Source organism: Leuciscus leuciscus, assembly GCF_965113295.1.
Source record: "Leuciscus leuciscus genome assembly, chromosome: 22".
Taxonomy (NCBI): Eukaryota; Metazoa; Chordata; class Actinopteri; order Cypriniformes; family Leuciscidae; genus Leuciscus; species Leuciscus leuciscus.
The window spans coordinates 3,401,402-3,416,931 of record NC_138746.1 but is presented as its reverse complement, the minus strand read 5'-3'; the positions used below and the strand labels follow the sequence as shown (position 1 = coordinate 3,416,931).

General features: G+C 39.8%; 1 protein-coding gene across 7 annotated transcripts in view; it reads right to left on the bottom strand.

Annotated features, from left to right (window-relative positions):
- Positions 1 to 15,530, bottom strand: part of golga4 (golgin A4) — a 45,729-nt gene that overhangs the window by 5,799 nt on the left and 24,400 nt on the right. For all 7 annotated transcript variants that reach the window (XR_014201396.1, XM_082153254.1, XM_082153256.1 and 4 more), the window contains 9 exons: positions 14,944 to 15,042; positions 14,676 to 14,831; positions 10,509 to 14,497; positions 10,217 to 10,338; positions 8,044 to 8,174; positions 7,506 to 7,592; positions 6,149 to 6,166; positions 5,504 to 5,572; positions 3,615 to 3,690 (listed from right to left, as the gene is read on the bottom strand). Coding sequence is in view for 6 of the 7 variants with exons in the window: in XM_082153254.1 (XP_082009380.1) it covers positions 3,615 to 3,690; positions 5,504 to 5,572; positions 6,149 to 6,166; positions 7,506 to 7,592; positions 8,044 to 8,174; positions 10,217 to 10,338; positions 10,509 to 14,497; positions 14,676 to 14,831; positions 14,944 to 15,042 (4,747 nt within the window). In the remaining variant the exon portion in view is untranslated. The remainder of the gene's footprint in view (positions 1 to 3,614; positions 3,691 to 5,503; positions 5,573 to 6,148; positions 6,167 to 7,505; positions 7,593 to 8,043; positions 8,175 to 10,216; positions 10,339 to 10,508; positions 14,498 to 14,675; positions 14,832 to 14,943; positions 15,043 to 15,530) is intronic.

Genomic DNA, 15,530 nt, shown 5'->3' with positions numbered 1-15,530 from the left:
CGTTTTCCACCCTGCTTTTAATGGATGAAGAAGTGAGAGCAGAAACGTAACAGGAGACGTTGAGACCATGAATGAACAAAAACGAACTTTTATAAAGGCATGTAATAAAGCTGGCAATGGGTGGGTAGGGTTTCTGCGCTGCTGATACCATGGAAAACATGACGTAAAATACCTACGAGAACACCACATCTTTAGAATCGCATGCCAGTACAACCGCCACACCTAAAATATTTAATACAAATCTTACCGACCCCAAACTTTTGAACAGTAGTGTGCGCTTTTGCTAAATAGAACGCACTAAATTGAGGGTTTTTTGTGCTAAATTTGAGCTATTTAGCTCAATTTCACTAGCCTGGTTAAAACCAGACCATTCTCAGTAGTAACTGAGTTATGGTCTGGCAAAGCTTCATTAATAACTAATTTCCAAAGGGGCGTCACCAACGGACGTCGCTCAAATGCCTCTGGGCGCAATTGGATAGACCTAAAACCAATCAGAGCGATCGTCATCGTGTAAAGCCATATGCTGCGTCCCTAAGTTACACTACGCCATAAAAGTATGTACTCTTTTAGTGAAGAAAAGGTATTTACTTTTGAATGTGTAGCAAAAAAGTAGGCAAGCTTTGGGACATACTACTTCGTCATCTTTATCGGACAGATCTGTCGCGTGCGTCCTGTCACGTAAACTGTCCTGTCAATCATCTCGTCACAGTTAAAATCCTCTATTAAATTTAATTTAATTTCCTACCGTTTGGGAGAGAAATGTAGCAGCACGTTCATCTGCCAGTGGGTCTTTCATGGAGACTGTCCTCATGTGTTTGCAATTTGAATATAATAATGCATTTAAAAGTTGCTGCGCTTCACCAACGGACATCGCTCAAACGCCTCTGGGCGTAATTGGATAGACCTAAAACCAATCAGAGCGATCGTCATCGTGTAAAGCCCAACTCAACGTTTCTGATTGGTGCCTCGATTTGGACGGATTAGAAATCGGCTTGAATGGGCTCTTTGCCAGACTACTTGCAGAGCAAATCTAAATTTGCCGGGTTTTCCCAGGCTAAAATTTCGCTAAATAGAGGTTGCTAAATTCTTTCCTTTTCCTTTAATCCTCTCTTGTCTGGCTTATGCTACTCTGAGCAATGCCTTAACTTTGTATTTTGAGCACTTCTTGCGTTGTTTTTGCCTCTTCACGATGACTCGCTTGCTTTAGTCCTCATTTGTAAGTCGCTTTGGACAAAGGTGTCTGCTAAATGACTAAATGTAAATGCAAACGTGCACATGTGGTAAACATAAGCATTCAAAGCACCCCAGATGTGCAGTAAATCTTCAGTATTGTCTCACAGCAGTGATGTAAGGATTAGGCAATTATCCATTTTTGAGTGAAACGGTTATTTTGAAATATGCACTACAAGATCTAGAGCATGCAGAAACGGCACAGAAGGCACAGAGATCTGTTTGTTTGCCTCATTAAACCTGTGAATGACTGGCAATTAGCAAGAGGAGCCGTGCGTCTCTCTCTGGAAAGTCCATTTAACCCGCGTTGAAGACACTCGGGTGGCTGAACGACCAGGAACAAGACGGCTTGACAGAGAGAGCTGGAACTCGAGGTGCCGCTGAAACTCAAACAGGCCTTTGATCAGGAAGCATGGAGAAATGAGGGGGCGAATAAATAACCCGACCTGTCTGACTGACCTCAGAACAGCCCAGCTGGGCCGACAGGGATGAAACACGAGCCACATCAGTCTCATCTCCAAAACAACACATCCATACAGAGGGCCTGGTTTACGACAACCGTTAGCACATGCTTAAACTATTGACTGCACAATGAACAAAAAACATTAATAATATAGAAAACAATGAATAGTGACCGTAAATCACTCCATCAATGAATTCTGCAGGTCGTTTCAGGTCGTCTTGTGAACGAGCGTTTATTGGATGGTGAGGCAGTCAGAAGGTCAAACAGACTTTATAAACTACTGTCCCTTTAATGTGGAGGCCACACAGATAAGCTGAGGGATAAATGGATGAGATTTGTTTGTGTATAAGGTCTGAGTGAGCGGATACAGGCGGTTTGTTTAGTTGCATGTCAGAGATGTCTTCAAAGGAAAACCTCCTTTGGGAAATAATTCAGCACATTTAATGTGGTTTATGAGGAGAGATGATGACTAGAGCTCTGTTTCCAAACCTAAGACAAGCTTTCTAAGGCTTCATCAACACTCGCAAAATGAAGGCTGTTTTAAGACGTCGTCTTTGGGACAAATTCGGCATTTAATGTTTATTTTGCGGATAAAGTACCTGAAGAAAACATTACAAAAAGCTCTGGAAAAATGCATCCAGGAAGTTTGATTCATTCATGAAGATGCTGAGAGGAAAAGCTGATTGAGGTCAGTGTCTTTTTTCATTGTTTTTTGAAAGAATAACTCTTTTGCTCATCAAGGCTGCATTTATTTGATAAAAAAAAAAATACAGTAAAAACAGTAATACTGTGAAATATTATTATTTATTATTAACATACTTTATTCCTGTGATCAAAGCTGTATTTTCAGCATCATTACTCCAGTCTTCAGTGTCACATGATCCTTCAGAAATCATTCTAATATGATGATTTGCTGCTCAAGAGACATTTATGATTATTATCAGTGTTGGAAACAGTTGAGCTGCTTCATATTCTTGTGGAAACCAAGGTACTTTTTATTTTCAGGATCCTCTGATGAATAGAAAGTTCATAAGAACAGCATTTATTTGCAAACAGAACTCTTTTGTAACATTATAAATGTCTTTACTGTCACTTTTGATCGATTTAATGCATCCCTGCTGAATAAAAGTATTCATTTCTTTAAAAAAAGAAAAAGAAAAAGAACTGACCCCAAACTTTTGAACAGTGTTGTATATTTAAAGACCTCATGAATCAGTGTTCACAATGCATTTAAAGGAAATGTGAATTGCTCTAACTTATCGTTTACTGAAAATTCAGTCTACATTTCCTCATTATTGTATCCAAAACCCAAATGACATTCATTCCTCCATGTAAGTAATACAAAAGATTTTTTTTTGTGCTGCTAATAACGCTGCTATTATCCAAACAATGCGAGTATAAAAGACCCTGCAGATCTCTGAGACGACTGTCTGGATCTGGGGTCATTTGTGGGAACTGGGGAGAAACACGGTCTGTGAAACCCATTAGATTCAGAGATGAGCTCTTTATTACACCAGCAGGGAAGGGCCGTGGAGGGGCAGATCTCTCTACAACACCGGCCTCTGGCTGCCCATATGTTTAAGGTCTGCATATGTGCATGATTGATAGCAGGGTGTTAAAGCACGGCTCTCCTGTGGAGACTGATGGCTCTGAGCTAGTGAAGATGAAGCTGAGGTTTGTTTGCCAAGGGTCAGTGTTCCACATCATTCATTAACCTCTGGGAACTACAGGAGATACTTGACAAGCATTTTACAGTCATTAGGTGGCTAAACCCCCCCACCAAATTCATATTACAAACAGATAAATAAGACAGTAAATGACATCTGGATAACAGCTGGCTTTAGGACCATTGTTCTGCTTGCCCCCCAGATGACATAGCACTCAAAAGCCATCTTTATAGAAAATGATTAGGATTATTTACCTCGATATGTGCTTCCCAGGTGTGTCACCACTGTGTTTTTATGGGAGCGTCTTATTTTGTCTTCCAGAGCGTGAATCTAAAAAATAAATTGAGAATTGAGACCATTATTGAAAATAAATAAATACAGTGTAAAAGTGATCTTTAAAGTGAACGGTCTAGGCTATAGTTTAATACAGGTTTTAGAAAAAAAAAGAAAAAAAAGAGAAATGCAATCAGGCCTAAAAACTAGTCATGAAATCCCACTGCAATCTTTATCTACACTAATCCAGATACATTTGAAAATGCTGTTTCCGTGTGGACTGTGAAAACAGAGATATTCCAAAACAGTGACGCATGTTTAGTCATGTGACGCATATTGTACCCAGTTTTGTACCGGTGTGTCCCAGCTGTGAGCTATTCACTTTCACAGTGTTGATGAAGATAAATGTTACTTTGTACAAACTTCATATTGCATTCCTGCAAAGATGACAGAACATTAATTTGCAATTGCTGTCCTGTGTCAAAACATGAGGGCAATTGCTCTTTAACCAACTAACTAACTAACTAACTAACTAACTAACTAACTAACTAACTAACTAACTAACTAACTAACTAACTAACTAACTAACTAACAATAAGTGGTGAGATATTTTGCTAATAAAATGATAATGCCAGAAGAACAGCATGAGAAGAACTTTATTGTGTTTGGTCTCTCTATCTCATCTCAGTGAGTTTTTATTACGTTTTACGCATGTGCAGTTAGAGGATTTAAAGGGTGGCTTTTTAATTTTAAATATTGTTGTCTGAGATCAACTTATGACGTTCGCTTGGTTTTTACATTCAAAAACATCAAAATTAATAAGTAATAGGCTATTGTCTAGCCTGGTTTTGAGCCTAGCTCCTGAAACGCTCGGTGTTTATGGGCGTGTCTCATTGAAGACTTGGAAGTAAACGCCCACTGCTATGATTGGATAACAGTTCTGCATATTATAATGAGTTTCATGTAATGCGTGAATCGGTGGGTGGGGCTAAACAGGCAGTGTTGAAGTAGGCGTTGATCTTCTTCTGTGGAGGCGGGGTTTGATACCCTTTGACCTCATAGATCCCCACTTTGAAGAACCTGTCGTTCGCTGTGTCTGGTGTCAATGAAAGCTTTTATTGGACTAACAAGGACGTTTTCAGTTCTGAATCTTACAGGATATTCTTATAGTATGATGACCTCTTATGTGTCAAAAGCTCAAGGAAAATTTGATTTCTCAGTTCATCACTCCTTTAAGGACAATTTTTGGGGGAAAACGCATAAAATGCTAATGTGGACAGAGCGCTTTGAAATGAAAATGCCGTTTTCAAATGTGTCTAGATTAATGTAGACATAGCCTTAAAATGAGTAATAACTTCCCCTACACTAGTCCTCAAATTAACAACAATGTATGGCCCAGGGTGAAGCCGGGTAATAAAAATAAAGGCATGTTCAGTGTGTTCGCCTCCTCGTGTGAGTTAGCATTCGTGTGGGGTGAGAGAAACAGCATGAGCGCTGCTGTAACTGTTTGTAAAGTTGAAATAAGAGTAAACAGATGTGCGGTGCAATGAATCTAATCTCGTTTCGGTTTTACACCGCTAAAGGGGTGCAGGAGCTCTGGGAATGTGACGGGTTGCTAAACGCTCCTCTCATTTTTTCTCTTTGCCTTCTACATTGTCTTTGTGTGCTAAACACTTCTTAGGCCTAAGTTCTCTCATTCAGGTCAACTAGTGTTATGGCAAAGAAAGAGAATCCTGATGAACAAGCTAGTTAATGTTAGTTAAACTGTCAAAAGGGTTTATTGCTAGCTACATTAAAAATAACACATCCGGTTTAGCGGTATAGACCTGCTAAACTCTCTGTCTTTCTGCTAGTATACCTCTTCACTTACCCTGTCATGGTATTCCTGCTCTTTTAGCTTGGCTTCGCTCAACATGGTTGTCTTTTCTGCAAGCTGAACCTGATTGGAAAGAGAAAGAGACTAGAGGTCAAAATAATATATAAGAGCAACACCACCATTCACACGTTTTTTTAAAAATGTTTTTGAAAGAAAAAAAGAGTCTCTTATGTTCACAGAAGGTTATCAAAAACATAAGTAAAAATAGTAAAATAAATCTAAGATTGTGTAATATTTTTTACAATCAAAAGCTGTATTTTCTGCATAATTACTCCATTACTTTCAGGATTCTTCAAGTTCAAAAGAACAGCATGATCAAGTTAATGCATCCTTGCTGAATAACTTAATTTTTTGGGGGGAAAACAACCACTTTTAAATGGTAGAGTACACAGTGTCTTGGTTTTAAAGTCCCCCTGTGGTGAAAATCCAGCTTTTAATGTTGTTTATATGTGTATGTGGTGTTTTTAATATTCTTTAAGACAAACCATGTGCAAATTCATAAGTCGACACCATTGCAGAGTATTTTCTCTTTAAAACTGCAGTGAACCAAAGACACGGTTTATAATCGCTGGTGTTTCAACCAGTTAGACTTTCCATAAACTTGAGTTAATCAGACAAATAGATGAAAATAAAACCTACCTGTAACTCATCAAGACCCTGAAACACAAAACAGAATCAGCAGGTCACATGACTGCACAATTCAATCAATTCAACAGTCAATTATAACTAGATGTTGTGGTGTTTGCCCACAGAAAGCTTGTGACATCAGACTGCAGAAATGCAGCATGGGCCCCAGAGGTGTTTCACGTCTCTGAGAGCAAGCGCTTTGTAACGGCACCGAACACACAAGGACCACTTTATCCTGAACAAGGCTCAACTTTTCCGCCTCTCTCCAAGCATGCACGGCTCGCCTGAGAGCGCACTGTGGCATAAATCTAACAGCCCAGGATGCTCTCTGAGGGGTTAATTGAGAACAGAGACTGTTTAAGACCTCTTTCTCAGGGATACATTCCAAACCTTTTCAGGAAAATTCATTCCTATGGCCTATTCTTTTATGTCCACATTTAAACATGGAAACTCGTATTTACGATAATTCCGATTGAGAGTGAAGGCAGCATTAATTTATTTACAAATCAAAATCCAAATGGAAATTTAAGCAGTCATTTGAAGTCAATTTGTATGTCAGAATTATTGTCAAAGCTCAATGAATATAAAACATAACATGAGCAAACACTGATGCTTCAGGTTAATGGATTTTTTTTTTGATTTTTTCAATTTTATTCAGTTTGAACTCTTTCCCTGCCAACGTAAAAAAAAAAAATTGTGTGACTTTTTCCACAAAAGTTTATATATTTTGTAATATATTAGTATACCAGTATATTTTGTTGTATGACTATCTGAACATACAATATATACAAATAAAGAATAGAGCCTCGGCTAACTTCATGAATTCTTTTTTTATCAACACATGAATGCGAGTTTCATTAAAAAAAAAGCAAAACTTTGAACAAAAAGCTGAGAAAATCGAGTTTTTGTCATGTTATCAATACACAGATGGAGTAGATCGAGTTCATCAACACCCCTAAAGCTTCACAGTCCTGTACCTCGTCCTGGGTCGACATATCATTCAGTAACATTAGGCAGTTTTGATTTACATGCTGTTTAATGATTAAGTTATTTTACATGTGCGTAAGCAATGCTTCTATCGCTTGTTTCTGCTTCTTCTTCGCCTGTGTTTGATCAGGAGACTCTGTACTCTTTCAGAAGGTGAGTAATAGCGCCCCCTACGGTATAACAGTGATAACATCGATTGCCGGAAATTCCGCCAATGGCAGGGAAAGAGTTAATCAATTGAATTAATTCAATATAAATTGATTAATTCACCGGTGCAGGTCTAATTGCATTATTTTTGAATAATGACTTTAAATTAAATTCACACTGAATTAACGTTTAATTAAAAACGACAACTCATGGTGTGTAAACTGAGGCTCTGTACCTGTGGGCCGCTGAGACTCCTCTGTTGAAGATCCTCTAACTCCTTCTGCACCTCCCAAACACGGTCGCCCATCTCCGCCTCACGACTCTACAAGAAGACCAAACTCTGAGCAAAGGTGAATCTCTGAAACCTTTTACAATGCTGTCATATTATATTAATTTCCAGGTAATAAACATGGGTCTTAAAATGCATTGGTAAACAATGAGATGTGGAAATAATCCTATTACAAATAGTTAGCATTCTTCTCTGCCAGGATGGATGCAAGCAGCATAAGGTCTACATCATTCACTACAGCTCTAGGGGGAGTTTGAGGTGCTAGTTTACTGAGGTAAGTGTTTCCTGATGATTTACAAACTATACACTGAAACCTGAACTTACTGACTTTATGTGGTGGAATTAGCAAAAGCTATAAACTCCTCACAAAATGATTCCTGTGCCAATGTCTTTCTATAAAGTATTATCTGAAGCATCTGCTGGCCATTTATCAATAACTCGCAATTATTTACAAAAGCTACAATTTCACTTTATTTTGCTGTACCTGAAGGACCTGCTCGTAACGCTGAACCATTTTGTTTAGGTCTTCTTCCTTCTGAGCGATCGTTTTCTGAAGTTGACTGACTTCATATCGATGGCTATTTATAAGCTCAGATTCAACACCTTGAGCTTTCTCTGTGTGGAAATAATAAACAGGAAAGTACAGTAAGAAGACATGAAGATTGTTACCATCCCTGAATGTAAAACACTCATTTCCAGACTGGATGGATCAAATGACAGAATTGAAAATACGGTAAGATGGTAAATCTATCATAGTTCGCATTTCCGGAGTAAGTAAATCAGCAAATATAACCAACTATAAAAACACAGTTGTTTTATATCATGTCCACAATGCTTGTCAAGACTATTTTTACTTGTTTTTTGTTTTTTTCCCCAGTATTTTTAACAATATTTTGGAATACTCGATAGTGATCGACCGATATATTGGTCAGCCGATATATCGGGCCGATATTTGCGGGTTTGACGTGTATCGGCATCGGCCGATACGCGGCTGCTGCGTTCGCCGATAGTTTTTCCCCGGCATTATTTACAGACAGGCGTCCGCAGGCAGCTTTGTGTTGCTGGAGACGCTGCACGTGCAGCCCATGCACTGCCCTTCCCACTAGCTGAGTGCTGGAAGCCTCTTCAAAACAACGGTAAGTTTTAAACTTTCAAAGCATCTTTTAACTGTTTGACTTAGCTGAAATATTGCCATACACTTTGAAAGTGGAAACACGTTGCTCTATATGTGTGTGCAACTATAGCTAAGCAAGTTTGAGGGTCCAAATGGAAAACGCGAATGCCGAATATATGCTTGTCATTGTATTTAGGGAGCTGCAAATAGCTAAGTTTGAGGCTATCCATATGCATACGGCAGCTGTTACAAACACTGGTCATAGGATTAAATAATGCCGACGTTGGTTCGTGATTCCGTGATATTTGTGGGAGTTTTATTCAGCGAGGTGGTCGAACTCAGTCAGAACACTCCCTGAGGTAAAAGAATCGACGCGGTTGCGACACGCATGCGATGCAGCGCGCTCGTTTGTCCCGGCGCTCATATGCCGTGGTGAGATGAAAAGTTGAAAACATTTAAACTTTTCAGAATGCCGCAAGCGCACGCAGGTTATGTGACAAAAAAACAACTGACCTTTCCATGACAACATCGAAAGCTCGGCCGAACAGCTGATCAAAGCTGGACAGGGCAGGTTTTTATTTTTCATCTCCATAAATATATGTGACGTTAGTCGTAAAGGGCTTGAAATAAATTAATCCTTACTTCCTCGTCATCATGAGTAGAGTGCAGTTCATAGTTGCATAGCAACGACAGACGCCACGGGAGTGCAAGCGCTTGTAGAAAGGAGAAAGCGTCGCGGCTGTGCTTACCACACGTTTTTAGACGCGATATGTGAACAGTCCCTAATTCATAATAAACTGAGAATCTATTTGGTTTAAAATCGTTTTTGTTTTGTTTAAAATGGTGATCACAATTACATATATCAGACAACTACACAGAATAACATGTTCCAGTCTATTTAAGTTTAAGTTTAAGTTTTTAAGTTCAATAAATGTTCCTTTTATAAGTTCAATAAATGTTCCTTATTTTAAATTGAGACTTGTAACATTTGTTATCATCATTGTGTCATTTTTATGATGTAAATTGAGTGAGCAAAAGCAGTATCGGCTCCAAATATCGGCCCAAGAAAATTGGCAGCCCGTATCGGTCATCGGCTAAGGCTGATGAAAAAAAATCGGTATCGGCATCGGCACTAAAAAAATCAATATCGGTCGATCCCTAATACTCGACATCAAAATTAAAATAACATCATCATTTACTTCCTCACATCTTTTCAAAAAAACATATAATTCCTTTGTCCATCGAACAGAAAAGATGTCAGGCAGAATGTTCACAATGCAACTTTTAATATAAAGAAATTAAATGAGAATCAAAGCTAAATTTTTTTTTTTTTTTATCACTTTTGGGTGAGCTATTACTTTTAATATTTAAATAACCTGCCCCTTTAAATATTTAAATTACCATATTCATACAGCATGATATTTGCACGTTACCACAAGGTTCTTTAAAGTACGCCATGGTTTTATACTTATCACAGTAGTGTCCGGAAAACACAGTATTAACATGAGCAATAAACAGTACTTTTGTAATATGCCCCTCTTACCAATGGTCTCCTTCACAGAACCTTCCAGTTCCTTTTCCTTCAGGGCCATTTGGGTGTTGAACTCCCTCATTAACTGCTTAAGAGAAGAGTTGTGTTTCATTTCTATGTCTTCCAATTCAAGCCTGTTTAAAAAAAAAAAGAAGAAAAAAAAGATCACCAACCATATGAACCCTGGGAAGAACGGTGTAGCAGAAAATATGCATCCTTACATTAAGGAGAAACATAAAATACCCCCCCCCACCCCCCCACCTGTTACTAAAATAAAACAGAAAAAAAGTGTCATAAATCTTACTTGAGCTTCTTCTCGTTTTCCTCAGCCATCTCCTTTTTCAGGAAATCCAGCTCCTTCTCATGCTCTTTCCTTAGAGACCGAAGGTCTTTTTGTAGTCTGGTATAATCTTTGTGGAGCTTCTGCTTCTCGCTCTCAGCCTCTACCAGTTTGATCTGAAGATCATTCTCTGAGGTGTTTGTATTGTTGATTAGGCACTCACTATCAGTCTCCCCGTTTCCTTGAGGCGAACTCTGTTGTGCTTTCAGCTGATTTTCTTTCTCTTCGAGCCTCTGCTGTAAATCTTGGAGCTTCTCCTCGTATTCCTTCACCAACGAGTCCTTTTGACTTGTCCAATCGTCTTGGTCCCTGCTTTCCTTGGCCACTAACATTGCAGGCTCCATTCCTAATCTACTAGAGGTCATTTGCACTTCAGAAACCTGTTCATTCTCTACTTGATCAATCTGTTTCTCCTTAATCTGTTCTTGAAGATCCAGGCATGTCTGTTGAAGCTCTTGCACTCGAACCGTCTGTTCAAGCAGGTCTTCTTTAAGGCGACTTACCTCAGCTTGGTAGTTTGTAATCTGTTCATTAGACTCCGCAAGTTTGGTCTCAAGCTCCTCAAGTCTGGAGAAAGTTTCTCTTGCAGCAAACGCAGATTGCTCCTCTTTTGCAGACGCATCTTTATGAATAACAGCAAGCTTCTCTTCATACATATCTTTTAAGTTTTGCAGAGAGGCCTGTTTTTCCTCATCTTCTTTCTGCTGCAATTCTTGTAGATGTTTTGCATGCTCTTCCTTCAATTTTGCAGTGGACTCCTCCATCATCTTCTCAATTTCCTCTAGAGACTTTATACGTTCTTCTTTTTCAGTCTGGGTTTGCTTGATACCTTCCAACTGCATCTGCATGTCTTTGATAGCCTGCTCCTTTTCCTCAATTTGTGAAGTCAACTGTTTACGAATCATGCCAATCTTCTGCTCTGCCTTCTTCTTCAACTCAGCTACTTTACCAGCCGTCTCAGAGGACGCCTTTTCCCGAGCTGTGTTAACAGCCTCTTCTTTTGCCCTCAGAATCTCTGCCTTCTCCCTTTCAAAGTCATTCCTCTGGGCTTCAAGTTCCTGCTTGGCTGTTTCAACTTCTTTCCGTAAAGACTGAAGACTTTCCTCAGTTTTCTGTATTAGGGCACCACTTTGCTGAGCTTCCTGCACCTGTTTCATCAACTCCACCTTTTCGCTCTCCCTAATGTTAAGTTGCTGCTGCAAATCAGCTGCAAGTTGTTCTCGCTCTTTTGTCCGCAATTCCAGCTGCTCCTCCAGATCACAAACTTTCTTTGAGCAGCTTTCCAGCTCTGAGGTCAAGGCATGAACCCTCTGTTCTTTCTCACTAAGTGCCTGGTCCATCTCGGACTTACTAATAGAGTGATTGTCAACGCTGGCAGTGAGCATCTGAAGTTGTTCGTCCTTCTCTGAAATCTGCCTCTCCATTTCCGCAACTTTATCTTGAAGAGACTTAACGGTGCTGTGACTCTGACTGAACTTCTTTTTCTGCTCAGAGAACTTATTCCTGAGTGAGTCTACCTGCTCTCGAAGCGAGGTCTTTTCTTTATCAAGTCTTTCCACCGTCTCCCCCATTTGGCATGTTAACCTCTCCTTGTCCTCATTGTGCTGCTGATTCAGCAGAGATATGGCTTCCTCTTTTTCAGTTATGCTACTCGATAACTGGGTCTTCAAGTCATTTAAGACAGATTCTAGATCGCTGATTTGCAAAACATTTGCTTTGAGATTTTCTGATATGTTTTTGTTCTCCTTGCGAAGCTGCTCAATGTTAAGGTCTTTCTCAGAAAGTACTTGGGAGCGATTCTCTGCATGGTTTTGCAGAGACTCCATTTCAGTTTGTAAGGCTTTAAGAGTCTCCGAACTTGCACTAAACTCAAGAGTTACCTCATCAAGAGAGCTCTTTAGGTTACAGTTCTCGACGAAAGTCTGCTGAAGTTCTTTATCTAAAGTGCTGATTCTGTTGTCCTTCGTCATGATAATATTTTTTAGATATGTAACCTTATTCTGATTATCTGTAACCCGGTTTTGTAATTCCCTAACTCGTTTCTCAACTTTCTTACACAGCTCAACAGAGAAACCATCTAACTTATCCTGTGCTTTCTGAAAACACTGTTCAAACTCCTTTGTGATGGTACACAACTGTGTCTGGAATTCTTTTTCTTTGTTTTTAAGTTCAGCCATTTTTTCTGCAAGTGTCCTCTGGAGATCTTCACCCTCTTTACACTTGGATGTTTCAAGCAAACTCAATTTTTGCTGAGTGTTTATCAACTCTTCAGATATGCCCTGCAATTTCTCTTTACTAGTTTCCTCAGCCTTTCTCAGTTCGTCCTGTAGAAGGTTCCGTTCATTCAAGGCCTGGTTTAGATTCTTCTCCATGGTTTCGACTTGCCTTTTGAATATACTTTCCCCTTCAGACAAACTTTCCAGCTTGCTTGCTGCTTCCCTGAGCTCTGTCTGTAGTTTCTGCACAGTGGTTTCCCTCATGGCAAGCTCCTCCCTGAGGTTCTGGATGTCTTTCATGATCTGTTCCTTTTCTTCCCTGCTGGCCGAAAGCAGCTGCGAGATCTCCTCCAACTCTTGGGCTTTCTCTTGCAAAGATTGGGCATGTTTTTCTTGCATCTCCTCCTCATGCTGGTTGAGTTTCTCCTGCCAATGTCGAACAAGGTCTTCCTGTTCCTGTTTATGGGTCACCTTAAGCTTGTCTAAGTGCTCCTTGTGATTGGCCTCCAAATCAGACATGGTTGTGCTGAGGCCCTCAGAGCTTGCTTGTGCCATCTCAAGGATCTTCTCCTTCAGTTGCTGGTCTTTCCGTTCTAACTCTTGAACGGTCTTAGATAACTCTGCTTTGGCATTCTCTTCTTGATCCTGAAGCTTCTTATTCAACTTGTCCTGTGCTTCTTTGACTTTCTGCTTGAATTTCTCCATTTTGTTTTCCTGGGATTTCAGCTTGCAATCCATGTCTTTCCTAATGTTCTCAAGTTTCTTCTCATAAGAACTCTTCTGGTCATCCAGTTGCTTCCTCAACCGGTTTTGCTCATCTTGCATTGTTTTGCAGGTCTCAGAATGCAAATTCTCTTTTTCAGATAGGCCCCCCTTGACTTGCTCCATCTTCTGCACTAGTTCCTGAAGTTCATTTGTCTTCTGTTCAAGACACACTCCTTTCTCCTGACAATCGTTTCGCACTGCCTCAAGGGTTTGCTCAAGATCTTTCACTTGATTCTTGGTTTGCTGGAGTTCTTCTGTAAGTGTGCTAATCTGAGATCTTGATTCCTCAAGGGCCTCTTTATTCGATTGTGCCCTGAGATGAAGTTCCTCCAACTGAGCACTTCCATTTTCGTGCATAGTCTTTTCCCTGAGCACATGTTCCTCTAGTGCTTTTTCCTTCTCCTCCAATACAGTCTTCAGCTGATTTATCTGTTCTTTCAGCATTTTCTCCACCATTGCAAATGACTGTTGATTCTGTATCGCAGCTTCGATCTCCATCTGATATTTTGTTTGTTCTTCCTTAAGTCTTTCCTCAAACTCTTGTCTTGTGGTTTCACCGGTGGCCTCCATAGAGGACAGCCTCTCTTCTAACTGTTGTCTAATATTCAGTACTTCACTGAGATCAGAAGACAGGGTCTCAATCTCTGTCTGTTTGTCACTCAGCTTATCAAGCATCTTTTTGTTCATGTCTTCCACATGAGAATGGAACTGTTCCTCCTTGTCTTTCAGAATAGATTCAATCTCTAACTTTTGTTTCTGCATGAGCTCTTCCATAACAACATCATGCTGCTGGTTGAGGTCTGCTATTTGCTCTGTCTTTGTCCTTTCCAGTTCTTGCTTATGTGCCTCTTCTAAAGCAGCTATTTCAGCCTCATGTTTCTTTCTCTGCTCTTCCAATTGCGCAGAGAGATCATCCGACTTGGTGTAATCCTTCTCTGGGCTACTCAGACAACTCTCAAGTTCTTGAATTCTCTGTAAAAACAAAAAAACAACAATTTTAAAGGAATGTATATTGCAAAAAATATGGCATTGCTTTCATTCAAATCCTCATTCATGCTGACTATGTAGTAATATTGCATTATTTGGCCCTGCAACTACAATAAGGATATCCTGTTGATCTAATCTCAGATAGAGTGGCATATAAACTCACCGTTCTGGCAGACTCCAACTCTAGCTGTAGTTCCTTGGCTTTGTTCTCCCCCTCAGACTGAATTGCAGATTTCTGCAGCTCTGCTTCCTCCAGAGCGAGAGATGCCTGCTGTTCTCTTTCCTTTGCCGACTGCAACAGCTCCTCACGACACTCCTCCTGAGGTTAAAAAAAGAGCATTAGTGCAAATAGCTTGGGTAACAGCTACATCCAAGCTAATATTTCAATGAACTTATCACAAGTTACTACAGAAATGAAAATCAGGGCATACCACCGCCTGTTTGATCTGGGCACTCAGTTCCTGTTCTTTGCTAGCCATAGCCTCTGAGTGTAACCGCTCCATTTCTGCTACCCTGTCCTCGGTGGACTTCTGAAACAAAAAAAACATGGAAAAATATTAACCTTTGTCAAGTTTGATGGACAATTTTTGGTAACATTTTATTTTACAGTGTCCTTGATGCATATGTTACATGTACTTACCATAGTAATAACAGTAAATTATGCATAATTACATGCAACTAACCCTCAACCAATCCCTAATCCTACCCTAACTCTACAGTAAGTACATGTAGTTGCTTAATATTACTCAGTACTTAAATATATAATTACACTGTAACAACGACACCTTAAAATAAAGTTTAACCCCCTTTTTTTTTTTTACTCTTACGTCCACAATGCAAAACACTCTTCCTAGTCCATCTAGACCAGGGATGGGCAACTGTCCCGCAAAATTTATCTCCAACCTTAATTAAACACACCTGAACAAGCTAATCAAGGGCTTCAGGACTACTAGAAAGCTACAGGCAGGTGAGCTTTATACAGGCTATAGCTAAACTCTGCAGGACATGGGCCCATCCC